The following is a 24,770-nucleotide window of genomic DNA, read 5'->3' as shown; positions in this document are numbered from 1 at the left end:
ATTTCCCAAGGACAACTCCATTGTCCGATATGGCCGGAAAGGAAATAACGTGTCATGGCGCGCGCCCCAAACACAGCGGAACGGCCCGGGTCAAATTTGCGGCGCCCAGAAGGTGAGTGGAGACCATCTTGAGGATGTGGCGGCCGTACCGTTTCGGCCGAGAACTGTCGTCCTACACTTCATGTTGGACGTGACCGGATTTAAGCTGATTCCGGACTGCAAAAAAGCCCTGGCCATGATGTTGGTTGGGTTTGTATATAAGACTACTGCCAAGACGAGCATCCGAGTAGAGAGATCTTTTTCAGCATCACAACAGTCGCACACCTTCTCAGACGACTTCAAACACTTCTCGACCATACAGTCACCACTACTTTTCACACCATTGATAGTCAGAACTGTACATCTGGCCATATCACCAGAAGATAAGGCTCACAATGGCCGATCACAAGTCCCTCAACGTCCTTATCAATGGAGCCGGCGTGGCGGGAACCTGCCTGGCAGCTCTACTCGTTCGGCAGGGCCATGCGGTCACTGTGGTCGAGCGCTGGCCCGAGCTACGCACGACGGGACTACAGATCGACCTGCGCAGTCACGGGATTGAGATCATCCGCAAGATGGGACTCGACGACAAGTTCCGCGCCCGTGCCGCGAAAGAGGATGGGTTTGAGTTTGTGAATGCCAAGGGCAAGCGATGGGCGTTCTTCCCGGCAAACAGAGCGGCGGAGGCGGCGGGAGGCGGCAGGAGCGGCGCGGACGGAAAGAGCAGCAACAAGAAGAAGCAGCTGCAGAGTTTCACCTCGGACTACGAGATCATGCGAGGGGATCTATGCCGGCTTCTGCATGACGCGGCGGAGGAGGCCGCGAGCAAAAGCGCCGCTGGGAGTGTGCAGTGGCGCTTCGGAAGCGAAGTGGTTGGTCTTTCGGAGATGGTTGGAGACGACGGGAGGAAGGCTGTGATCGCCACAATCAAGCACAACCCGGGGGGGAGCAGCGACAAGACCAAGACGACGCAGGAGACCTTTGACCTCGTTGTCGGCGCCGACGGGGTTGGTTCCAAGGTGCGCAGGCTGATGACAGAAAGTAAGCAAATCCCTTCTTGTTTTGTCCTGCCTCGAACGCACTTGTTTTGTCCTGCCTCGAACGCACCGGGACTCTCTACGGGAAGACAATAACGTTACTGACTTTGAGTAGATGAAAGGGCGTCATCCCGTTCCTTGAGCATCAATGAGGACCCAGCATTCCTGCCCTACAGCGGCGACTATAGTGGCTACTTCACCATGAAACGCACCGTCCCCAAAAACGACTCGGTGGCAGTCGCCCACTTTTGGCCCGGTAGCTCGATAATGATTCGTGGAGACAAGGACGGTGATCGAGACATGGTGTACCTAGGCTGCACATCCCGCTCTGGCGATAGCCCGCTCCTGAAGGCACACACGGAGCGCGACGTCGCGGGCCAAAAGGCGGCGCTCGCCGAGATCTTCAAGGACTCTTCCTTTCACCGGCTTGGCGAAGTCCTGCAGGGCTTGAGAGATTCGGACGACTTTTACTTGGAGCGCCTGGGTGTCGTCCGGTGTGAGCGGTGGACCTCGATCTCGTCGCAGGGCTCTCGCGGAAGGGTTGCCCTCATCGGCGATGCCGGGTACTGCCCCTCGGCCAAGACGGGCATGGGCACAACGTCCGCCGTGATGGGTGCCTGGATCCTCGCGGGTGAGATTGGTCAGGCTGCGCGAGGCAGTAGTGGCAAGGCTCCTGCGACTACCGGTGCCGAGGAGAATGCCAAGCTCGACGCCGCCCTCGAGGCGTACGAGCGCAAATTCCGCCCCGCCATGAATCAGGTGCAGCGCGGTCTTCCCGAGACGCCAACCTGGTACGACGGGTTGCTCGAGACGCGGGTGGGCATCGCCTTCATGTACTGGTTCCTCGCAGCGGCGGCCTTCTTTGGGATCGACGTGTTAAGCATGGTTGTCATTCAGGAGGAGATCAAGGATTGGGAGCTGCCGAGTTATTCTTTATAAGATGATGATGCGGCGTGCGACGCGGGCGACAGTCGTTTGCTTACGCTACTTATGCTGAGGTTCGGGATCATGCCGGCCATGCAGGTTGGCTATGAAGCCATCGTGTACGAACATTTTCGTTTCAATTAATAGCATTAGACAGCTCCTCTTCTTTTTCGATCAATCCAATCCTTATCTTTTCCATCTTGAAAACTCATACGGATTGGTGTTGGTTTTGGCTGCCTCGGTACTCGCATCGATTTGCCCATACGATCCGAGGGGGTAACAGAGCGCTTCTACAAGCCGCCTGAACATGCATAATACCTCTCGGACCACTGCTCAGCAAGACATATGAAAGAAGTTAACTAGGTGACAACAATGTGGTGAGGCTGGAGGCCATCCACTGCCCATGTGATGACAAGGAGTCATCATGAGATGATCTTTCGCAATCATGAACCTGTTCCTTCTTATTATAAAAATTATATCGTTTTACAATAGAACGACTCGGTACACCATTGGCACTCGCTGCCACACCCTACTCCAAGGGCAGCACCTCGATCACGGGAGCTTTCCATACATCCCAGTCCGCCGCAACGTCCCTCATCCCAAACGGCCGCAGCGCTGCCACCCGCATGCGGTACTTCCCCGGCTGGATCTTGGTCCCGTCGGCCAACCGACCCAGCCACATGTACTGCTTGTACATATCCCTGGGCAGCATGAGAACTGGAAACGGCAGCACGTCGTTCTCATCGTCCCTTGACGGGTCAAAGTACGACGACTCCTTCGAGCGCGCCCAGTACGTCGCGGACCCGACATACCCCCTCCTGCCCGGCACGGGAGGGTACTCCCAGTCCACGTCTGTCGCCATGTCGGGATACATCTCGGCGTCGTACAGGTCGAGCCGGATCTCGGCGGCGCCGTACGTCGAGGAGACCACGAGCATCGGAAAGTCCTGCAAGTTGCGCGCCAGGTCGAACGTGAAGTTGCTCTTGACGCTGATTGGGGTGCCGCCGTCCCCGTCGGCGCCGGAGACCATACTGGGCATCCCCGCCGCGTACGCGAAGCAGCCCGGCACGACGGACTTGATGTCCGCCGCTGCGCCAAAGTACGGGATGCCAAAGGTCTGGTTGGTGCTGGTCGCGGTGATGACGACGCGTCCGCCGTAGAGCGGAATGTTGCTCGCGTTGCCGGCCGTCGGGGGCGAGAAGGTGAATTCGGCGGACGCTGTCTGGCCAGCAGCGATGGTCAAGGGTGGAGGCAGAATCGCCTCTGGATCCAGGGTCTGTGGTTTGAAGTCGTAGTATCCCTTGAAGGTGTTCTTGCCAAAGTCGGGCTGGGTGGGATCGCCCGTGCCAGGGGTCCACGAGTCGAACGCGGCGGCAGGCTCGAGAGAGAATGTATACGTCTCAGCTGCGCTGCCCGAGTTTGTGAGCTGGACAGAGTGTGTTGCCTGGAAGTTGGCCGTGTCGTTGAGGGCAAACTTGCGGCCGGCAAAGTCGAGCGACGTGGTGGCTGCGAAGAGGCGGCCCGCGTGGATGTTGCCGGCGCCCATCTGCACCGGCGGCGCGAGGAATTCGTCCACGACATCATAAGACAGCCCGTCGACCCAGTGTCCCGGGTGGGCAGTCGACATGATCCGCGCCGCAAGCTGCTTTGCCCAGTCCACGTTGCCGCTCTTTCTGCCGCCGTGCTGGCCCACCCACAGCGCCGCAACGCCCGCGACGTATGGCGTCGCCATACTCGTCCCGCTGAGGACCTTGTATCCGCCACCCAGGTAGCTGCTCAGCACGCGAGCTCCGGGCGCAGCAATGTCTGGCTTGAGCTCCATGTCGTAGTTGGGACCCCACTGGGTGAACTCGGCCGGGCGACCGCTAGCAGCGTCGTACATGCCGACCCAGCGCGTACTGGGCTGATCGAAACTGACAGTGACATTTCCCCCCTCGACAATGGTGTGGATGATGGCCTCGCCGGCCTTTGCGTCGATGGTGGCGATCTTGGGGGCACCGGCACTGTTGGCGGGCACTGCCATGAACGGGCTCTGGCCGTCCTGGTAGAGGAGGACATATGTGGCGTTGAGGGGCGCGATATTGTTTCGTTTCTGGTACAGGCTGCATCCGCCGGCACGGACGAGGAGAATGGACTGTGACGGGAGCACCGGCGGGGTTGCGATGGGCTGGCACGCGTCACCGGACCCGGGGTCGAGACTGAGTGGAACCACCGGCCACCCGGCGATGCTGCTTGGGAACAGGTCCGGACCGTTTTGCCCTGGTGCAGGGCTGTACCCAAGCTCCTCGGTCTTATTCTCGGAAGACGCAGACAGAAAAGCTGCGGTGAAGGGGTACGCAGGTACTACGTCCGGCGCCGAGGCGGCCACCGTCATGACGTGCTGCCCGGCCGCGCCGTTGGACATGAGGAACGCGCCCTCCTCGCCGTCGTTGCCGCCCGCAATGGTAACGAAGACACCTCGATCAACCATCCGCGAGGCGACAACCGCCCACGCGTTGTTGGTGAACCCGCCCTTCTCACCCACCGAAGCCGTGATGATGTCCGCCCCGGAATCAAACGCCCGCAGGAACCCCTCGATGACCATCTCCTCGTTGCTCTGGCCGCTCTCGCCAATGACTTTGTACGCGAGGATCCTGGCCTCCGGCGCGACGCCGACAAACTGCTTGCTCTTGCCCGCCACGATGCCGGCAACATGCGTCCCATGGCCAAACTGGTCGTTGGGAAGGTCGTCAGGCTCTGCAGCAGTCGTGGGCCAGTCTCCATCGCCAACGAGATCGTACCCGCCCGCCACCGTGAAACCCTCGCCGATGCCACCACCAAGCGCCTCGTGCGTCCACTCGACACCACTGTCCACGATTGCCACCACTGCGCCCTTTCCAAGGATGCCCTGGGCGTGCAAGTCCGCGACGCCCGTGATGCCGTGGAACGTGTAGTTCAGGGCCGCCGCGTCGTCCGCGAACTCGGCCTCCTCGCGCACCTCGGGAATCCGCAGCGTCATGTTGCCGCTGGGCACGTACACGGCCGCGACGGGCGCCGAGCTCGCGTCCTCGCCCCCGTCGAGCAGCCTGCTGACCACATCCGAGTCGCAGCCTCCGTGCACGTGGTTGGTGGTGTTGTCGTCGTCGTCGCCGTCGTCGCCGTCGTCGCATTCGATGCTCAGCGCAGGGAACAGCTCGTGCTCAAAGGCCTTGGCGATGCGCAGGTTGGGTGCTGCCTCGACGCGGGCTCTCACGCGGTCGCTGCAGCCGAGCGTCTTGAGCTCGAAAATAAACCGCTTTGGCTGTGTCGCGGCAGTGACTGGGATAGTGCCGGCCAGCAACGCCGTGGCGGCGGCGGCGAGGAGCGTGTTCTGGAGCAGGCCGCGCATCTTGGACACACAACTCGTCTTGCGGGTTCGGTTATGTTGGAAAATGAGTGTATTGCTGCTAACCCGTCAAGGTGACGAGCGTCCTATGCGGCTGGTCCTCCAAGCCGTCCATCGTGGTCTTGTGGACAGGCTGGATAACATGCGCATTATAACATTCCTTGTCACTTGCTAGATTTTGAGTGATCGTCACATCGCACGGCCCCGCGTTCCAAGGTTCTCCATAAGTCCTCGTATCGCGTGCAAGGCGGGAAATGAGCGCGCCGTTGCGGGACCCCTGTCCGGCAATGCCATTGCGGAGCACCGCTCGTGTTTTGCCCTGCCAAGTCTGCTCTTCGACTACGCTGACCCCTGCAAGTCAAGCTGTCACTTGCTTTTGTGGTTTCATCCATAATCTAAGGTGAGGTAAGGATTCTTCATGGAGTCCATCCGAGATCAGATCGTTTCTACATATAGATTGACAGCGTCGTGCCAAGCCGTGCGGTGCGTTCTTTCCTGCATGGGTCACTTGACGAGGTGGTTGCAGGGTTGTACAGCAAGTGCCCGAACTAAACTGCCGAGAATAACGTCATCTGTTGGGCAGGCAGAGCTTGTGAGTGAAGCACGTGCTGCTAGAAGTAATTACGCAGGAAGGCAAGCTTGTGGTGCCGAAGTTTCCAATCAAAATCACCAAAATCGCCCGTTTGGAATCATCGCCGGGCCGCTACAAGCCACGAGGCGGAATAAGTTGGTGCCGGTTCTAGCGTTAGCGTCGCCACTTGGTCTCGTTGCGTTTCGGTTGATCTCAACTTTCCCCAAACAAGGCTTGTGGAACTCGCTGAGCTTCGCCAAGAAAAACTTGGCTGGCTGTTCACCGTTCTCTCGCCGATCGACTGCCTGAGGCTTTGCCGCAGAGCGCCACTATACGCGCCGAGCAGAGTCCATGAGTCCATGGGCCAGCCCCGTCGCAATGGGCCTGGTACAGCCTGGTATGATTCAACTCGACCAAAGGCACTTGTTCAGAAGAAGGGCCGCAATCGTTCCGCATTGCCTAGTAGTCAGAAGATTGAAGTTGGGGAGACGTCCTAGACTATTGTCGAATTGACTACAAATAACGCAACCCTGAATGACTGTGATTGAAGAATGATCACCGTGCACCAAGAACCCGTCTGACCTTGCCCTGCGGCATTCCCCGACTAAGCATTGTTATGGGCCTTGCCTTCTCCATCCTGACCTGGACAATCGACCCTGCTGCAGTCTCAAAGACGTGGCCTGACCACGTCGCATCATAGACGAGCAGGACAATCTTCAGAATCGGGCGTGTGATCTCCCTTGTTAGCTGGCCCAGCGCACGGATCAGATCAAATTGTTGCCCATCGCGCCTGCCGGCATCACCATCACGCCAGCAGGATTCAACTGCTGCGAGGTCTATGACGACAAAGACTTGCTTCTGTTCTAGCTTCGAAACCACTTCTGCGAAAAATGTGACCCAGTCTTGCTCCGCGCGGGTTGTGTAAAACCGCGAGTAGCGCATCGACATGTCCTTCTCAGTAGGCAGCGCTTCTCTCGCCGTGTAGGCGGTGTTGGTATTGGCAGCAACAACTCGCAGGGCTTGCCACGTGAGGACCTTCATGAGATTGGCAGTATTCCATACCGTTTCCCGGCTCCTGCTGTCATTTGCTGCATCTGTGAGGGCCCAGAGCACCCTAGCTGCACTCGAAGGTGAAGATATCGCCTGGATCAAGTCAACTCCAAAATCTTGGATTGCCCAACGTGTGCTGAATGGGCCACGGACAGTGGTGATTGTTGATGACGGGGAACCTGCTGCTCTCCGGAGTTTGGGGGATAACCAGATATTGTTGACGACCGGCTTGCCCCCGTTAGCTTTGCCTCTACGTCGACGAAGAGAAGAGTGACGTTGCAGGCACTTGTCTGGGTCTTCGAAAGAAAGTGACATGTTTGACAACACGTGGAGCTGTTCCAGTTGCGTCAAATGCAGGTTGGTATTCAGAACAGCACTTGTCTGAATAGCGTGAAAGTCTAGCACGGTGTCAGTGGGCCCACGGGCTTCCGGCAAGGGAGAGTAGCACGACAACGTACTCTCGACTTTCGTGACAACATCATGGATGGTAGAGTCTGTCCCGGCCAGCATCATCACGATGCGAGTTAGTTGTGCACTTTGGTGTGTCTGAGATACGTGCAATCTCGACACAGACCGTTCCAGAAGCTGGATGTCGTTCTTTCTGGCTACTTCAGCAGCCTTGACTGTAGAGGCAATCTCCTTCAGGTCCCGGCTGTGGTCATCATGCATGTTTCGAATCTCGGTTTGCGACTCAACAGATGCCAGCTCGGTGATTCTGGCCGTTGCCTGGCTGATGTTGTCCAGAACATCCCCATATACCAACTCTGGCGGCTGAGTCAGACTGTGGTAGAAGTGCTTTAACCTGGACTCGGTGAGCCACCTATGCGCTTTGAGTAGGAAGTCTAGGAGATGCGAATAAAGTGTCTCGACAGCAACTTTCATCTCGTTTGACGGGTACAGAGCCGAGAGTCTCTGGATGTTAGGGAGATGCTGGGCCACCTTGGCGATCGACTTGGCAAGGATTTTGAGGGTTTGACCGTGATTCTGCACAGACTTTGATTCCATGAGTGGTCAACATGTGACCATCAATTCCCGGCTCGGGTCAGGCTTACGATGAACAGAAACTTCATCGCGCCCCAGACAAGCGCGACGTACTCTGGATGATGCTGAACGAAGACATCGAGAATGGTGCCGTAGTGGCAGATGCCTTCCGACGCCTTTTGCAACCATTTCCGAGTCTTGCCTGATGACGCGACACGAGCTTCGTAGAGTGATAGAGATTGGCGGATGGCATCTTGCAAGTCCTCAATAGTGGCAGAATCTTCCACCGCGGTTAGAGACCCCGAACTGGGGAGTGTGTGTGTCAGGAAGACTTTCTTCGCGGAGGTGAAGGCGTCCTTAGCTACGCTGCAAGTTCCCGATGATAATGACATTGCGGGCGTGTCGTCTTCAGGCGGGTTCCTTTGATGGGCGGTGTACGTGAAATATCTCAAGACTTCTACTGGCGTGGGATGCGGCTGTGCAGAGGCTGTGTTGCGGGACAGCCAACATGCGGCACATCAGCGAGCCCCTGCACCTGCAGAAGACAGGCTCCTGGTATCAGCTGCACCCAACCCGCAGCTGTTATCACGTGCGAGAACTTGAGGCCTGACGTGGCAGCTTGTACTTGACCCTCCAGTTGCCCGACCAGGCTCGCACCAAAGCTGACTTTGCTTCCCGCGCACTCTTTTACTTGCGCCGCCGAGTTCCGTTCGCCCTCACAATGAGCACCCGCACAGTCATCACCTACACGAGCGACTCGGACGACTCGGACGACTCGGCTCCAATATTTGGCCGTGCGCCCCAGCGTTCATCGGTTCAGTATAGCCAGGCCGATAGCCAGGTCAATAGCCAGGCCAATAGCACCCACTACACAATCTCCCAAGACGGGATTGCTGATGCTGGGAGCGGCAACCAGAACGTACTGTATCTGCAGCACCAAGCCCACGGCTCGCCTTCTAGGCCGCCTCCTCTTCCCACTATTGCAAACCAGCTTGCAGACCAGCTTGGCGCTACTGCAGACCAGCTTGTAGACCAGCTTGGCGCTACACAGAGCAACACATCTCGTGCGCTCGGACGCGCACGCAATGATGACCCGAAAGCGTGGGAGGATATGCCACCGCGAACTGTGCGGCGCCATATGATAGCCAGCCAGGAGCGCGACAGCATGGATATCACCACCACAACAACAATGAAGCCTTCCAGGGCAAATGGTCCAACAAGGTCAACGCTTCACTTCAAGAGCGACCCTCAGCTCCACGAGAGACTTGCCTCAACAGGGAGATATCCTTCCGATGGCAGCAGGCGCAAGGACAAACGTCTGCAACACACCGCAAGCCAGGATATATACGACACTCCAGGCCTAAGTCAGTCAACCACGCAACCGCTCAAGAGATACAAGGACATAGCTCGAGTAGTCAACTCAAATGTGGGACCTGCATTCTCAAGCGAAACTCGCGCTGATACGAATTCTGTGTATTATATGAATGATCTCGACGCTCCCGGTCGACGGACAAACGCGACACTTTGTGGTACTCGATGCGTAGAAGCGCAGATTCACTTACAAGAACAGTCAGAGAAGATTCGTCAACTCGAGCTAGAACTCAGCGAATTGCGCAATCACGGCAAAGTGGAAGAGAAGGCGACTATGGATGCGCGTCGAGTGCAGATATTCCACCGCCTGGATAGCGATAATTCAGCTGTCTTTCTTTCCCCTCCAGTTTGGAATCAACATGATGGCGCGCTTCAACTCAAATTCTCCCACTTCATCCAAGATCCCCAGAGGTATGTGGAGAAGGCTGGAGACGTTGCTTACATAGTATACAAGGAATACAATGTGGACCACCAGCGCAAGGCTGTGGATGAACAGATCAAGGCAAACGTCGCCCTCCCCCCGCCTGAGCCGTCTGAATACCATGTTCAGCTGGTCTTCAGGGACACAGTCTCGGCAATGACGACATTTCTCGACTCACTCCCAACATTCCGCGCAGACTTCCCGGGATTTGATGAGAGCGATCTAATGCATGGACCGTTCACTTGGTGGTTCCATTGCAGGAAATCATATGACTTGACCCTTATCGGACCATATCAAGCTCGTTTGGTGTCTCAGCTCATCAACACAATCGAAGAAATCTATGGGGAGCTGTACGACAGGGTAATCGACCAGTTCGCCGAGGGTAAGGTTTCTCAATGGTCCTTGGAGTATCTTGTGAGGCCTGGAACTGTACTGCTCCGCAGAGTTGGGCCTCTCACTCTTGGTTGTCTCGCCATCGGTTGTACACTATCCGTACAAGAGAAGGACAACACTGCCTCGCTCTCCGTCGATACTCGATCTATCGTGTTCGACGGACTGTTCCGACGTAACTTCGAACGACACGTCATCGATATTCCAAATGACGGTGAAGTGGACATTAAAAGCTTGAAGCTTTTTCCACTGGACTTCGCCGAGCCAGGGACGCGTGAGCGACTATCGCGTCGCGGACGCACATACTGGAAATGCCGGCAGCAGAGATTTGTGTCTTGCCAGGAACAGTCAGATGTGAGTCCCTCGCCATATCAACAAGGGTGTGGCCCTCGCAAATAATACATTTTTATCTGCATCATAAATTCCTTTGCTAAGCAAATGTTGTCCAACAGTCACAGGAAGGAGAACGATTTATGGTCGATTTCGAGACATACAAGGAACTCCATCCCGATAACTCGTACACAAAGACCATCTTCCTACCTGGAAAAAATTATTACAAAGACTCAAGCTTACCCGATAACGATTGTGACCCAGAAGAACCAGACATTTTCTTATTCCCGGCCGTCATTCCTGGATTCGATTTTCGTCGCAAGAAATGGAGTACGTTGTGCCTAAGTATTGAGATATTCTGAATGCGTAACTGATTGCTAGATATCCAGAGGAGATCGAGGTCGACAAGATCCGTGACGTAGTCTGGAATGATGAAGCTTTCAGCCACCTGGTTGCCGACGAGGATATGAAGGAGCTGATAGAAGCTCTAGTCAGCAAGCAATTGGCCGCCGAGACTAGTACCGATCTCATCAAGAACAAAGGAAATGGACTCATCATGCTTCTGCATGGATCGCCAGGGACAGGAAAGACCTTCACGGCCGAGTCTGTAGCGGAACTCGCACGGAAGCCGCTCTATCCAGTCACGTGCGGAGATATCGGCACCGAGCCCGAAAAGGTGGAGAACTACTTGGAATCCATTTTCCATCTTGGCAAGAAGTGGAACTGTGTCATGCTTCTGGACGAAGCAGAGGTGTTCCTCGAGCAGCGCACGTTGCAGGATCTCCACCGCAACGCTCTGGTATCTGTGTTCCTACGCGCCCTCGAATACTACGACGGCATTCTGATCCTGACTACGAATCGGGTTGGCACGTTTGATGAGGCGTTCAAGTCCCGCATTCAAATCTCCTTGCCATACAAGAAGCTCGACAGGGCGCAACGGAAGCAGATCTGGAGAAACTTTCTAGGGAGACTTCAAGGCCTCGGCCAACATGGCACGATCGATTTCGACGACATTGAAGCTCATCTCGATGATCTCGCTGATTATTCTATGAATGGTCGGCAAATTCGCAACGCCATCACGACAGCGAGACAACTTGCAGAGTTCAGGAACAAGAAGATGAACTTCGCATCCCTCAAGAAGACCATCGGGGTCTCGGAGAAATTCGACAAGTACTTGGCGGATGTGCGCGAGGGCGATGTTCGCGAGCTTCTAGGAGATGGAAAGGAAGGCCGGCACTCGGATGACATCATTGCCAGAGAGAACGAGCTAAGATGATCGATTTTTGTAGAGATCCATGAGTTCGGACTTTCAATGAATTTCCTTCCAATTACCCCAAATCGCTGTGTAACATTCCTCTTATGCAGCTGTGGGGACTTTCCAGTCCTTGTGACTGTATCCAGAAATTCGGGACCCAAATCAGCAATGGCTTTAGGGCGTCTCGTCATCTACGGTCGGATCTTTTCTCCAAGGGGCATCACTTCAGTCCATCTATGTGAAACCCGCTTCATCGCGTCTTGGGCTTTGGCTCTGGTAATTGCTCCGTTCCACGACTTCTTCCAGTGCCGCTGCTGGACAAGTCTAGGGAATTTCGAAGGAGCATTCTCCTCCAGTCAAGAACCACTTGACACCATCCCCAGCAGACAGGCAAATTAAGCATTTTTATTTTTCTCTGAGCGACATACGGTTTGCAAAGGAGAGAGTGTTGCGTTAAGTGCAGCTTGTTCAATTTCAAGCCGCCCTCGGCATTGCTAATGGTCGACTGGAGGGCAGCTCCCCATACGATGAGAATCAAAGACCGCTGTTACTGCTCACGCCATCTCTATCTCACACTTACTGGGGTTCCTTCCTGCCCAGTGATGCGAACCCGGCTCGAAACCGTGTTTTGAGCTTTAGTAGCTGTGATTCTACCTTTTAGCCCTTGATTCTTATCAGCTTGTTCCAAGCATCTGCTCCAGGTTGCGCATGGTCGAGCATGGAGGTGCCCTTGACATAGTTCTTTTGCTTAGTCATGCTTCGTGACTCCTGGTCCACGGCGCAAGTGCTCGATTTCGGTGTCGTCTTTCAGCCGTTTGTAGCCTGCGCAACGGTGCAAGTCGTCGACTACGGACGTAATCCCCAGCCAGCCCGGGCGCGGACAGCTTCAGTGCTACCAGACACACCCATGGGCAATCTGGTGCACATCGTCGACCACAAAGAAGCCTTGTGCTGTCGGAGCCCTGTGACTGTGCCTTATAGAGGTGACTTCCGGAACACACCCTCTCACGCCGTGCGGTGGTGGTTACCGACCGCGTGACGACGTGATCTGCTGTGTAGCTTGAGGGTAGGTGGGCTGTAGCACGATGCTGACACGGCCACCGGCAGGATCGAAGCAGCACAGGCCGAGATGAGGCACGCCGCCGGCGGGAGCCTGCAGGATGTCACTCATCCTTGCGCCTTGGCAGTGAGATCCTCATTTTTCGTAATCGCGGGGAGGACCCCTTGACCTGACTAGCCTTCTGTCTTGTCTCACCCAGGCAGACGGCACGCGCGCAGTCGCGGAGTCTCGCGCTGAGGTCCTGGCACTGTATGTGCTCTCAAAACAGGCCTCCTGATGCAGGAAGTATCACCTGGCCGTCAAGAATCGTGTTCGCGAGAGCCACTTGAAGCTCCAGTCACGTCACGGTGGCCTTGTCCAAACAACGATAGGCGAGCACCATTGAATAAATGTGGGGCGTCTTCACTAGTCTTCCCAACTTCTCTGGTGGGAGCCACGGACATGGATGGGATTCCTGACATTGGCTTCGGTGAGCCTACCCCGTCAAGCTAGCACGAGAAATGACGTGACGGATTGTTCGACGAGCTCGACGTGTTGGCACGCTGGCCACGCCCAATCTGCATCGTTGAGCGAGGTCTTCCGTGGTGTCAAGAGCTGTGAAAGAAACCACGGCCCCAGGCGCACAGAAATGCCACAGCAACATTCATACTCCCCGTGCAAGTGGCCGCTATCCCATCAGATGCGCCACCGGCTTCCGTTTCGATGGCGTCCGGGCGATCCTGCCAGACCATCGATTTGGCCGCTTCGGCATTTGCTCGAGGCCTTTGATGTGATACAAAACAATTGGGATGATAGCCGAGCGGGATCTGCCGTGCGGAGGGAACCGCGATCGCCGGGCACAGCACAGCATGGTGCTATTTTGGCATTCACTAGTCGCAGACCTTCCAAGTCGGCCAAGGAAACACTGCAACAGAACCGCGACAGCGTGTCAAGGCTACCTGCGTGATCTCTGTAACACGATACAGGGGTCCTGAATCTGAATCACTACTTCCTGTTGGCAGGGACATGATTTCGAGACAGGTCGCCGTGTAGGCCGGCGGCCGTACTATGCATCTCCGTCCTCGATTCCGATCCGGAGCAGGTTGCGAAGCTTCAATGACTACTCGCAGCATCTGGGCGGAAATCGTTGCGCGATCGCCACCGTCAGCTTTTGCGAGTGACGAAATGTGGGATCTGCCTCTGCATCAACAATCAACCGACTCCTTCGTGGGCTGCAAGTTGGAAGTCCGAGTAGAGCGGCGCAATTGGCTCATTCAGGACTGGTGGAGTCGGCAGAGCATCGTGGATTGGGATCGAGCTAAGTACGGGCACTAAAGCAACTTAAAAGTTAGCGACGAAGGGAACGGGGTTGCTCCACACTCGACCCAATGGTCTCTGGCGCCTGAAGCCGAGGGCAAGGTTGTCGAGGACGACTCCACTGTCCCGTTCCGGCGGTGGCTGCAGGATTGGCGCCGTCTTGCCGGACAGGCAATGCAAGCCAAGCCTAGCTTTCTTTTTGTTGCGCTGCTGGAAGCACTGGGGGACACTGGTCCCGGCCTCGACGAATGGTGGGAATATCCGGAAATGGGTGCTGACTTCTAGTGCTGTCGTGGCACATGCATGCGTACTAGGTGGACGACTGGAGAGGATGGCGATAGCCACAGCAGCCACACATTCGAACGATGGCAATGATCCGGCACTGGGCCAACGTCTACCGCCGTGGACCAGGAGCTGTACGGATGATCTGCCGCAGGGATCCCGGCGAGATCTGGAACATGATCGCAGTACCTGGCATGAACGTCGCCAATGTGACAAGTCGTCTCATGCCCTGCCACCACCAGGCCTGGTTCGGGCCAGGGGCTGCGTGAAGAATCCAGACGGTGCTGGCCATACGCACTGCGCCCAGGTCATGCACGCGCCACTCATCTGACATGCCAGGTAATTATTGCTATTGCCGAGGGCTGTGCCAGACACTCAGTCTCTCTTGAGCCTCACCAACAGTTGACCTGATACCCATGCCTTGGGATGTGTGGCGAGCGAGCCAGCGAGCAAGAAAAAAGCATTGTCCACAAAGCTGTGGGGAGCTGGCATCTATGGCGGTGTGTCGGGAGCTCTAGGCCGTGGATGGGCAAGGCCAGGTGAGGTGCTGTAAGCGAGTGCACAGGTCGGGTAGGACCGCAGCTGCATGAAGGGGCGACAGCAGGTGATGGCGGTCAAGGCTAGGAGCAGCGAGGCCCAGACGCAAGCAGAGAGGCATGCTGTCGGCCTGTGGACGGCTGGGGGTCAGCGCGTCACTTGTGGTTATCACTGGGGACAGGCGATGTACGGCCGTAGAGACGCATCGCGTGTGTACAGGCAGCACCTGCTGGTGATGGCGGGTCGTGGGTGGGGATGGGTGGTGGTGCGAAGCCACGGGGACGGTGTCAAGGGAGAGGTGAGGGGTGGGCGTGGTGGGTTCCTCAGGGTAGGGTCAGGCAGAGAGGGAGGGAGGGAGGGCGTGCAGGTGCAAGGCAGGCAAGCACCTGAGGCAGTCAGGCAGGTGCTCACTGACTGGCCCTGCATGCCCACAATTCGATGGCTCGCCCCTCCCTGCTCTGTGTGCGTCGATTCCCCCTTCTCGCGCGAGAGCACAACGTGACGCCGCCCACGATCCCATCATCCCACGCTCGAGTCTGACCAGCCTCTACCCGACGTTGTCTGTGCGACCGACAGCAGCTACGAAATGCCCGCCAGCCAGCATGCCCGCGCCGCCCTCCCAGCCTGTCCTGTCGTCCCCCAGCCCTGGGCCGTCTTGCCGTTGCGGGCTGCCCGCCGCATCGTCATGTTTGATTCCTGACCCTGGCCGGGCGGCCTTGTGCCTGCCAGCGTCTGTCACACGCGGTTCGTCCCTCCCCAAACCCCCGGGTCCTCCGCAGTCCGTCCTTGCCCGAAACCCGCTTCCAGAATCCGGCGCTGGCCCTCCATGTTGCACCGAACAGGGACCACAGTACCGCACACACCTACCTGAACTATATAACGCAAGGGCGAGGCCTTGCCTGGGACGTGACATCGCATGCAATATTGAATCTCCTGCTGGACCGAAATTTGCAAGCAATATCACCGCCACGAGGATTTTGCTGCCGAAAGCTGTGCCGACCACGACGACGACCACGACGATCCAAGGTTCAACGCTTCTTGCCGAAATTGGACGGCGGGTCCGCATCTGTAACCTTCTGCTTGGCTGGCACTGGCTCGCCAGCGAATTGTGGTTAGATCAGCCTGGTCGACTGTTCCCTCCCGCCATTCTTGTAAGTCAGCTTGACATTCCAGACTTGATAAGCCGCCCAAAGCCGCCGCCAGCCAGTGAGGATACCACAGGTGGCAGCATTCCAGGGCCACAGCTGGTGGGCGGCTGGAAGTGCCACCAGCATGACAAATGGAGCCAGGCCTTGTGCATTTCGAACCGAGCGCCCAACGACTCTGCCCATGCCCGCACAGCACAACGAGGCCGAGCCAGTGGCTGTAGTTTACAGAGGACAAGGCCATGTCAACAGAGTAAGGTTCTTCTGGCGGCTCGTGGCCCTCAGCACGACGCATTGCTTCTGGTACCCACCTGCCAGATTCAACTTGGGGCGTCGCCCTCGCCAAGATCCCAGGAGCAAGTGGATCCACGCGCCACTGTCATCCATCGATCTGGTGCTAAGCAGCCAGCACGCGCCGGCACCAGCTAGCGGCACTATTCCCACGCAAGGACGGGGATGGCGGGTGGCGGGGCAGGGGCAATTCGACAGCCACCGAATGTACTGCACCCGGATGTCGTCGCTGGGCCAGGACTCGGCACATCGTCGACGAGCAAGCAACAGGACAACTACTGCCGCACATGGGCCCGGGGCCATCCCTCACTCCATGGCTTTGCTGGTGGTGTGGGCATCACCATCCTCGTGCAGATCTGCCCAATCGGCGCCGCACTTGCTATGGCAGCTGACCAATGACTTGCACAGACGCGCGACCTCGTGCATGCAGACTGCCGCATTCGTACATGCGCTTTCCGCAACCCAAGAGATAGCTGACAGCCGGCAGACACTCTCCCTGCACCGCTCGTCCCTTCGCTCCACGACGACGACGACGAATGACACTCGGCCAATGGTTCTAATTTTCTCAAGCGGAACATCGGAAACCTTGAGAAATCCCTATTCACTCACGGCACGTACGCACAGGCACAGCACCCGGCTTCTTAGGACGCTACGCAAGAGCAGCGCCTTGAGTCTTGCCGTAGAAGCAGGTCCCTGTGGACAGGCGTGCCGACGGCCTTGGGGCATTCGAGGCAGGATCCGCAGACAGCCGTGGCAAGCGTCCACGAGAGACTGTCGACGTCGATCGTAAGGGTACAAGGGTGGTATGTGGGCCCTTCCCAGGCCTACCTAGGTCCAGCAGGGTAAGTCCGATCTGGGGCCAGCTTATCCCTGGCACTCCTTGCCTGCGCGTGCCCCCCCTGCTCCGTTAGCCGTCCCCGTGGCCTGCACGTCACAGATCCTAGCCGTCTTCACCCCCCAGCCTTCCGGGTGTTTCTGTAGCCAGCCCTCAGGCTGTGCTGGGGCCACTCTTCGGTGCCGCTCCAGATACTCCGGATGAGGTGACGCCCCTTCGACACTCCGTGGTCGGTCTGCTCTGCTCGATGCCCATGTCTGGATGAAATCACAGCCACTGAACCATGATCTCCCTGAAGACTGCTATACGCTCCTCCTGCTGGGGTAAGAAAGCAGTTGGGGTGGATGCCTGCCACGGTCTTGATCCCGCGTGATGCTCGGACAGAGTAGTGAAGCGGCACCCAAACCGCCTTCAGCATACATTGAGGGATATCAGTCACTGTCCAACCAATCTATCTGAGAGGGCCAGTCGCCTGTGCAAGTGGTCTCTGCGGGGCCCACGTCACAACAGCCGTGAGGGTACCTGGCATCCCAGAGGAGGGACATGGCAAAAGCAAGCAAGAGTGGAGGCTCTGGACAAGTGCACCCGGTCCAAAGAAAAAACAAAGCCCATGTCAAAGGTACTTTGAGGCCTTGACACCAGACACCATGTGGTCCAGCTATTGACCACACCCTGGAATTCGGCATACGAACACCCTCCCACTCCCACTCCCCAACACTCATGAATGCCGCCCACGCCCGCAAAACGCTACATGGCTCCAGCTGTCCTTTTCCTCCGCTGGAGCCTTTTAAGTCTTCGTTGTCCATCTTGTTCCAGCCTGGGTGATCACGTCTCACATTCATTCTTGAGCAATCTCCCACAGCATTCACCAGTACGTCGGCTGCAATCTCACCGCGGTACCAAGGCGCCCGCGAGCTTCAAATCACCCGCTCCGGTTTCTCTCAGTCGCCTCCCGCCGTCAAACGAACGTGATCAAGAGATCCTTGTCAGCCACCCATATGCTCGTGCAGAGCCGCGAACCCTCTGCTAACAAGCATGCCTCTCGATTAGAACACGCACGGAAAGCTGCATAAGAAACATCATCTACTTTTCACTTTCTACACTACAGAAGACTGGCACTCAACAGCTCTGCCACTTGTAAGTGTCTGCACGTCCTGCCAACCCAAAATCTATGCTTCAATCATCCTCATGCACCACACAACACCATCATTAGGATTCTCTTGTGCTGCTTCCTCACAGCGCATATCCTGGAAGTAATAGGCGATCCAAGAGAAGAACGAGAAACATCAGGGTACTCTGTCTCTCCTCCTCGCTCGGCTGCACTGAACCCCAGCGCACATCTACGGGCCACTTGAGCACATGTTTCACCACTCAGAAGCCAAAAGCAACTGGCCATCCACTCAAACCAGCGATTGCACATAAGACACCAATCAACGCAGTACGCCACCCCATCCCTAGATCACCCCATGCTCTGGAACGTACTTATCACTGACACCCGCACCCAAGACGACTCTGCACTCTTTAGCACCACCATTCCCGAAACAAGTCTTCTTTTATTTTCTCACTCTGGAACACTTGTTCCCCTGCACAGCAGACGTTCCCCATGTCTGACGGGAAATTTGACTTCTCGACGTATAAGCTGTTCGAGGTAAGTCACTCGATGAGACTGCCTCCAACGTCCATCTCAAACCCAACGACAGCAGCAATATCATCATCGACACCACCACCACCACCACTGCCGCCATCACCATTCACCAGATCTTCGACGCTCCCAGACTGACGTGGTTCTGCAGCCCCAATATCAACCAGACAGGCTCATCATCGTCGACGCTGACAGCATCGAGTCGCCTGAGACTGTGACGTTACGATACGAAGAGGAAGCTGCAGCCAGAGCAAACGGCGGAGACCGACGAGGGGAGTCCCCTACTGGTCTCCTGTCCATGGCGGCATACGCAAAACCTCAGTTGCCCCAGATGCATTGTGCGTGCAGCCCTTCAACGAGATCAGACTCTTGGCAGTGATCTCGTGAAATTAAGCAAACGAATATAGACTAACACTCCATGTCAGCTTTCGACTCCGCGAGGACGTATCAAGATACTCAGTACCAGTACCCTCCACATCAATTCCATGGAGCCCAGGCCGACAATGCAGCGTCACAGCTCAGCCATATGGCGTTCGCAGAGAACAGTGCTGCAGCGCCATATATTGGCCACGTAGCTTTGCCGACAGTGATCTCTTGCGTGCCGAGCAGTGGTGCAGCGGGCACGAAGATCAACGTCAAGATATCAGCCTTGTATGATTTGCTCGAGGTCACGAGTCACTTCTATCTCGCGTTTGGAGACCATCGTGTCCCAGCTCACGCTATCCGCGAGGCGAGCGACGGTTCTGGGCACCTTTATGCTGTGAGCGGACAGGTACCGCACCATCACCTCACGAGGAGCGACAGTGTCACTGTGCCGCTGTCCCTTTCAGTAGACAGCCCTGAGGGTCACACAATGGCAACGGTCGAAATCGGCACATTCACAATTGAGCACAGCATCGGTGCTGTGAGCAGCCCGCATGACGACGGAGTTTCGCACAGGAAGGGGTCTAAGTCACCTGGTGGCAGGGAGGAGCACCAAAAGCACGGGCAGGAGCACGTCAGCGACAACTCGACAGGCGCATTCGGATACCCTCATCCGGACCAGCAAGGAGTCGTTGGGGGGTATAACGGCGACCTTGTTCACAGCAGCATGGCCGCTCCGTATCAGCGACTGACATACATGGGTGGCGAGTATCCTCGGATACCGCCTCCGCTCAAGACACCCTCTTGGAGCCCGTACGGATCATCATTGGAGTCCAGGAGTCCCGTCATCAACCACACCACCATCACGCGTCCCAGCATCACTTCGCTGCCTATGCCTACATCCACGACTCCCCAGCTTGTGCGGACAAGCACATTACAGTCATCTGGATCTTCAAGTACGGGCGCGTACGGTAACCCATATGCCCTCTACTCAAACAAGGCCGTCCTGAAGATCCAAGGCGACCTTGACTCGATGGCGCGGGGCTGGACGACTGAAGAATGGACAAACCGGCGTCGGATCGTTTTGTTCACGAAGCAGCAAAAGGGTTCGACTCTGATCACGAATTTCCGGCCAGTGACCGTCAGCGAGCGGCCCCCGAACAGCATCTGCATAAGTTGCATCTACTGGCAAGAGAAGGACGAGTGCTATGTCACCAGCGTGGACACCATCTCCTTGCTAGAGCAGCTGGTCGCCGCGCCAGCTCGGTTCACCGTGGAAGAGAAGAACCGGATCCGACGCAACCTCGAAGGGTTCCGCCCTGCCACTGTCAGCAAGGCAAAGGCGGACAGTGAAGAGTTCTTCAAGATCATCATGGCCTTCCCCAACCCGAAGCCGAGGAACATTGAGAAGGATGTCAAGGTCTTCCCGTGGAAGATTTTGTCCCAGGCATTGAAGAAGATCATCTCGAAATACGTAAGTCCCCGTGTCTGGAAGATTCTGATTGTATCGCTGGCTAACCCTGTCCAAAAGTCCGCCTCCCCCTCGTCTACAACAATGCCGACTGGCGCCACGCCAGCGCTTCTGACTCCCATCAGCAACGCCAGCCCTGGGCTGTATCAGACCTCGCACACCCCAAGCCTGCCGGAAAACAACTACTCCGCAGCAGAGACGCATCCTACCATGCCATCACCCCGTTCGTTATCGGGCGGCGCATCTGGCTGGGGCGGCTACCCATCGAGCCGGGCGCTCTCACCGACCATCAAGCCCATGTCGCCACAGCAGGCAGGCATCGGTCGGATACCAGGACTCCAACCACATGGGGGAGGGGTAGCTGACCCCAGGCATCAGCAGCAGCAGCAACAGGCCCCACATCAATACGGGATGCCGCCGCAGCTGCACGGCCGCTGGGACGCGGGAGTGCCTGGTGGCTACGGGGCTGCTTCCGGGAGTGGAGCTGCGGCATATGGCGGGCACCAGCATCATGGTCAGGTGTACAGCGGAGCCCACTATGTGGACCGCGGCCATCGAGAGTGAAGACGTTTGCACGGGTAGTAGTTCTGGACTGGAGAGTGCGGTGTAAAGGAAAAACAAGGCAGGGGCGTTCAAGTAGTCAAGAGGTCGGGCTCGTCGGCGAGTGCCCCCAAGGGATCCGTGAAGTGGTGTGGATGGGCCGTGGACAGGCCGTGGTGGGGGTGGGAGCTCGGCCACTATGCAGAAGCGACAGCCGATCGGTGACGTCGTTGTGTTGTTTCAGGGTTCCAGCAGGGTTTCGGAGTCGGATGTAAATGGGCCACGATGCTTCCTTAACAGGAACAACGACCCTTTTTGGAGGCACGGTGCATGTAAGCACTAGGCTTTGGCTTGCGGATTTGTGTGTGTTCCTTTGTCTTTGGTTGCAGGCGTTACTGGCGATGATGGCGCTTCGCGCCCAAACTGTATGGCGGATAGCCTTTGATGCAATCGACTTAATCGAACCGCACGAGGGTGAACATTTGTGAAGATCGTCCTTGGTTCTGATCTAAACGCAAAACAACAAAGTAAATTCCATGGCGACACGCACATAACACACACACACACAGCAGGGTTTCCTTCCCATCATTTTGTCCTTATGACGCTCCTTGTGCCCACCGGCATATCGTCAAAATGCTGCTGCCTGGCTTGATTCAAGGAATGGGAAGATGGAGGAGGAGCGGGGACCCAAGAAGGAGGGGGTGGCCAGCTATCTCGCCACCATGTGCGCTGCACGGCAATACCTCGTTGAATCATGATGGGGAAAACAGAGAGAGAGAGAGAAAGAGAGAAAGAGAGAGCGAGATCAGAGGCACTCGTGTTGGTGGTGGGCCAACAGGACGTTGGATGGGCGGTCGTATTTGCCTGCTTGGCATGACGAGACGCGGAGAGATAGAGAGCGTGTGTGTTGAGCGGGGGTTTTGCCCGCGTGTCTATTGTTAGCACACACACACACACACACACACACGCCTGCATAGACACACGCATACATTACAGACAGACACATACATTGCATACATACAGAGAGAGAGATAGTCCCAGGGTGGGATTGTGGCCGTCAACGGACGACCGAATGCGGGTCAGGACCACCAGGCGAGCAAAGGCACGGGACGCACCCGCACGCACGCGCCGCCGCTCCATCTCTGGTCCTCTCTCTTTCTCTATCTGCGCCACTCTCTTGCTCTTTGCTCTCTCGAGATGCAGGGTTTCAATATGTGCCGCGTGGTGGTGGTAAGTGGGCAAGGGGTGGCTTGGGAGGGTGGTGGCATGGGTGTGGTGTGGTGTGGGTGCGGCAGCCGCGCGCGGGTGAGTTTGAGTGGTCAGCTGCCATCTTGCATACGGCCGCAGGCAGCCAATCAGGGCTCGCCGTTGCGCGGTGCCCATCCTTGCCGTGGCGGAATAGTGGTTGTGTGTGTGCCAGGGTCCCATGGGCGCCGCCGATGGGGTGTATATGATGAAATAAACCTGCTCCTTTGTTGGAGGGGAAGAAGAGGGTCAACCGCGTCGAGGCGGCAGGGGAGGCTTTCGGGCGACTGGGACGGGGTCAGGCCAAGCCACCATCTGATATCAGGAGATACACATGGTGGTATCAGAATTGATCATAGGGGTTTTTTTGAGGGTCTAGAGCCGATGGAGGCTGGTTGGGGAACATGGGCTTCCACTGAGTCCGTCGTCCCTGCAGGTGGCTCCTCGAGATTTGGCTGTACCGTCCATCGAAAGGCGGTGCATGGGGGAAGTTCTCGGCGGCTAGTGCGGCAAAGCTTCTCTTGAACACCTTGCCAGTCAACTTCTGGATTACCTATCCCCGCGTCACTGCTGCCAGCTTGGGCATCTCGATTCTCGAGGGTGTCGGCGTTTGGGTGTTCAACGGAAGCTATTCGACCGTACCGCGATGCCCACGCAGCCTTGCTCCGTTCTCGAAGCACAGTATTTCAGTTGCCGACGTTGTATTAAAGCACATGTGTCTCTTGGGATCATGCCAGTGGCCGGGCATCTGAGACTGGTGTCTCTCTACGCACGAACGATGATGTATCCCTGTGTAACCTGACATGGCACCTGTCAAACAGGGACCGGGAACCTCACCTCGTTCGCCCTGCTCACCGCCGCCATGGGGTTTTCCTTTTGTCCCAAGACACACACATTTTCGCGGAATCCCAGACTCCATTCTACCCGCCTCTCTGTCTCCCGCCCCCCCTCCCACACACGCCCTCTTCACGGGCACTGATTATATCCTGCACCGCACGACGACGAACACTGCAACGCTCTGATCATCATATCGCCCAGGGTGTCGGCATATGCCGGCCGGCCCGGCAGGGGGCCTAGGGGGGCCTGCGGGCATAGGCGCATGATCATCCGGACTCGTCATTACTACCCTTTTCCACTCCCACTGCTCTACCGCCCCGTATCCCGCGACCCTCTTCTTATTTATTTTCCCCCCCAGGCGCTGCTTGTGTTCCATTGCTTTATGCACAGACAGGCTAGGTTTAGAAGCAGGGTAGGGTCATGATCTGAGTCATATGCACCGCGCGCGCCTCGTGGTGTGTGTGTGTGTGTGTGTCTGGTCTCTGTGGCTGGCTGTGTGTGGCTATGGTCTGTCAGTCTATCTGCATACATGGCAGCACGCACGTCCGCACGCACGTATGCGCCCGCCTGCCGTAGCAGCGCGGAGGCCCGGGAAGGCATGCAACCTCCCTACCCCCCTTCCCCCCCCGATCTGGTCGTTCATCGGCTCTTGGCCGTGTTTTTTCTTCTGGGCCTTCCCCCCCCCCGTTTTTCTCCGATTGGCGTCACGGGATCTTGTTTCTGCAGTGGGACGTTGGACCCTTGCACCGCTAAAAACCAAAAAAAAAAAAAAAAAAAAAAAGAACCCCCCCCCCCCATGTGTGTTCTCGTAGCAGGGTTTCTGGGTGAAGACGGGGCGCTTTGTCGCGATTCGTCGGGTCATCTGATGTTTGCATGCGGCAGTGCCCTGGAGAACTTGGGCTGGGGTTTGGCTTTCAGGTGTTATTGAGGCATGTGATCTTACATCTTCATCAGCTTAATAACGAGATGCAGGCAGTGGCACACGGGGTCTTGTTGATAAATCAGTTATTGTAGGGGTTGCCTGCTGGCCCTCCCCACAGCAGCATAACTTTCTGTGCATGATGGGGCATTATTGGATAAGGCTTCTATGCCGGCTCATCTCTCCAGGAAGGTGGTCTCTCCATTACTGGGATGTTGAGCCCGTCCGAAAATTTTATTTCTACGGAGTTGGATGTCAGATGACTGATTCTCAGGAGCGGCATGGTTGACCTCAGAATGCTTGTGCTTGGGCAGGTACCTTTTCGATTGCACATGTAATTGTGTGCCCAGGTGTACCTGGCAAGCATGTAGGAAAAGGCGAACTGAGCCACTTACCCGCTCGAATGCGGTCTTTCACTCGCCCAATGCATCAGGAATAGCGTGTCAATGACTTCTTTACCACTGATAGCCCAAGATCGTCGTGCACTCTGCTCGATATCTTCACAGGCTCCCAATGGCGTCAGAGCCTCCAGAAACTGGCAATTCTCTGGCTCTCCACATGCTTCACATTGCGC

General features: G+C 56.7%; 5 protein-coding genes across 5 annotated transcripts; 3 read left to right on the top strand and 2 right to left on the bottom strand.

Moving 5' to 3' along the window:
- Positions 1 to 434: 434 nt before the first annotated feature.
- B0I36DRAFT_361150 (uncharacterized protein) lies at positions 435 to 2,015 on the top strand (the record flags this gene model as incomplete). The annotated part of the gene is made up of 2 exons (XM_046158444.1): positions 435 to 1,080; positions 1,192 to 2,015. The coding sequence occupies 2 exons, from the start codon at positions 435 to 437 to the stop codon at positions 2,013 to 2,015; spliced, it is 1,470 nt and encodes a 489-aa protein (XP_046015917.1).
- A 514-nt stretch (positions 2,016 to 2,529) lies between these two features.
- Positions 2,530 to 4,998, bottom strand: B0I36DRAFT_238073 (peptidase S8/S53 domain-containing protein; the record flags this gene model as incomplete). Its single annotated transcript, XM_046149580.1, has 1 exon — positions 2,530 to 4,998. The coding sequence occupies one exon, from the start codon at positions 4,996 to 4,998 to the stop codon at positions 2,530 to 2,532; it is 2,469 nt and encodes an 822-aa protein (XP_046015916.1).
- Positions 4,999 to 6,349: 1,351 nt separating this feature from the next.
- B0I36DRAFT_319127 (uncharacterized protein) lies at positions 6,350 to 8,437 on the bottom strand. The gene is made up of 3 exons (XM_046153370.1): positions 8,038 to 8,437; positions 7,444 to 7,978; positions 6,350 to 7,383 (listed from the first exon to the last, which is right to left on the bottom strand). The coding sequence occupies exons 1-3, from the start codon at positions 8,356 to 8,358 to the stop codon at positions 6,491 to 6,493; spliced, it is 1,749 nt and encodes a 582-aa protein (XP_046015915.1). The 5' UTR covers positions 8,359 to 8,437; the 3' UTR covers positions 6,350 to 6,490.
- A 1,174-nt stretch (positions 8,438 to 9,611) lies between these two features.
- Positions 9,612 to 11,754, top strand: B0I36DRAFT_238468 (P-loop containing nucleoside triphosphate hydrolase protein; the record flags this gene model as incomplete). The annotated part of the gene is made up of 3 exons (XM_046149619.1): positions 9,612 to 10,502; positions 10,601 to 10,808; positions 10,868 to 11,754. 3 exons carry the CDS (start codon positions 9,612 to 9,614, stop codon positions 11,752 to 11,754), a joined length of 1,986 nt encoding a protein of 661 aa, XP_046015914.1.
- A 7,028-nt stretch (positions 11,755 to 18,782) lies between these two features.
- On the top strand, positions 18,783 to 21,219 carry B0I36DRAFT_373162 (uncharacterized protein; the record flags this gene model as incomplete). The annotated part of the gene is made up of 3 exons (XM_046160168.1): positions 18,783 to 18,827; positions 18,973 to 19,159; positions 19,247 to 21,219. The coding sequence occupies 3 exons, from the start codon at positions 18,783 to 18,785 to the stop codon at positions 21,217 to 21,219; spliced, it is 2,205 nt and encodes a 734-aa protein (XP_046015913.1).
- Between the last annotated feature and the right edge of the window lie 3,551 nt (positions 21,220 to 24,770).

This window comes from Microdochium trichocladiopsis (assembly GCF_020744255.1).
Source record: "Microdochium trichocladiopsis strain MPI-CAGE-CH-0230 chromosome Unknown B0I36scaffold_3, whole genome shotgun sequence".
In the NCBI taxonomy this organism is placed as follows: Eukaryota; Fungi; Ascomycota; class Sordariomycetes; order Xylariales; family Microdochiaceae; genus Microdochium; species Microdochium trichocladiopsis.
The sequence above is the reverse complement of the archived record's forward strand: the minus strand, read 5'-3'. Positions and strand labels throughout refer to the sequence as shown.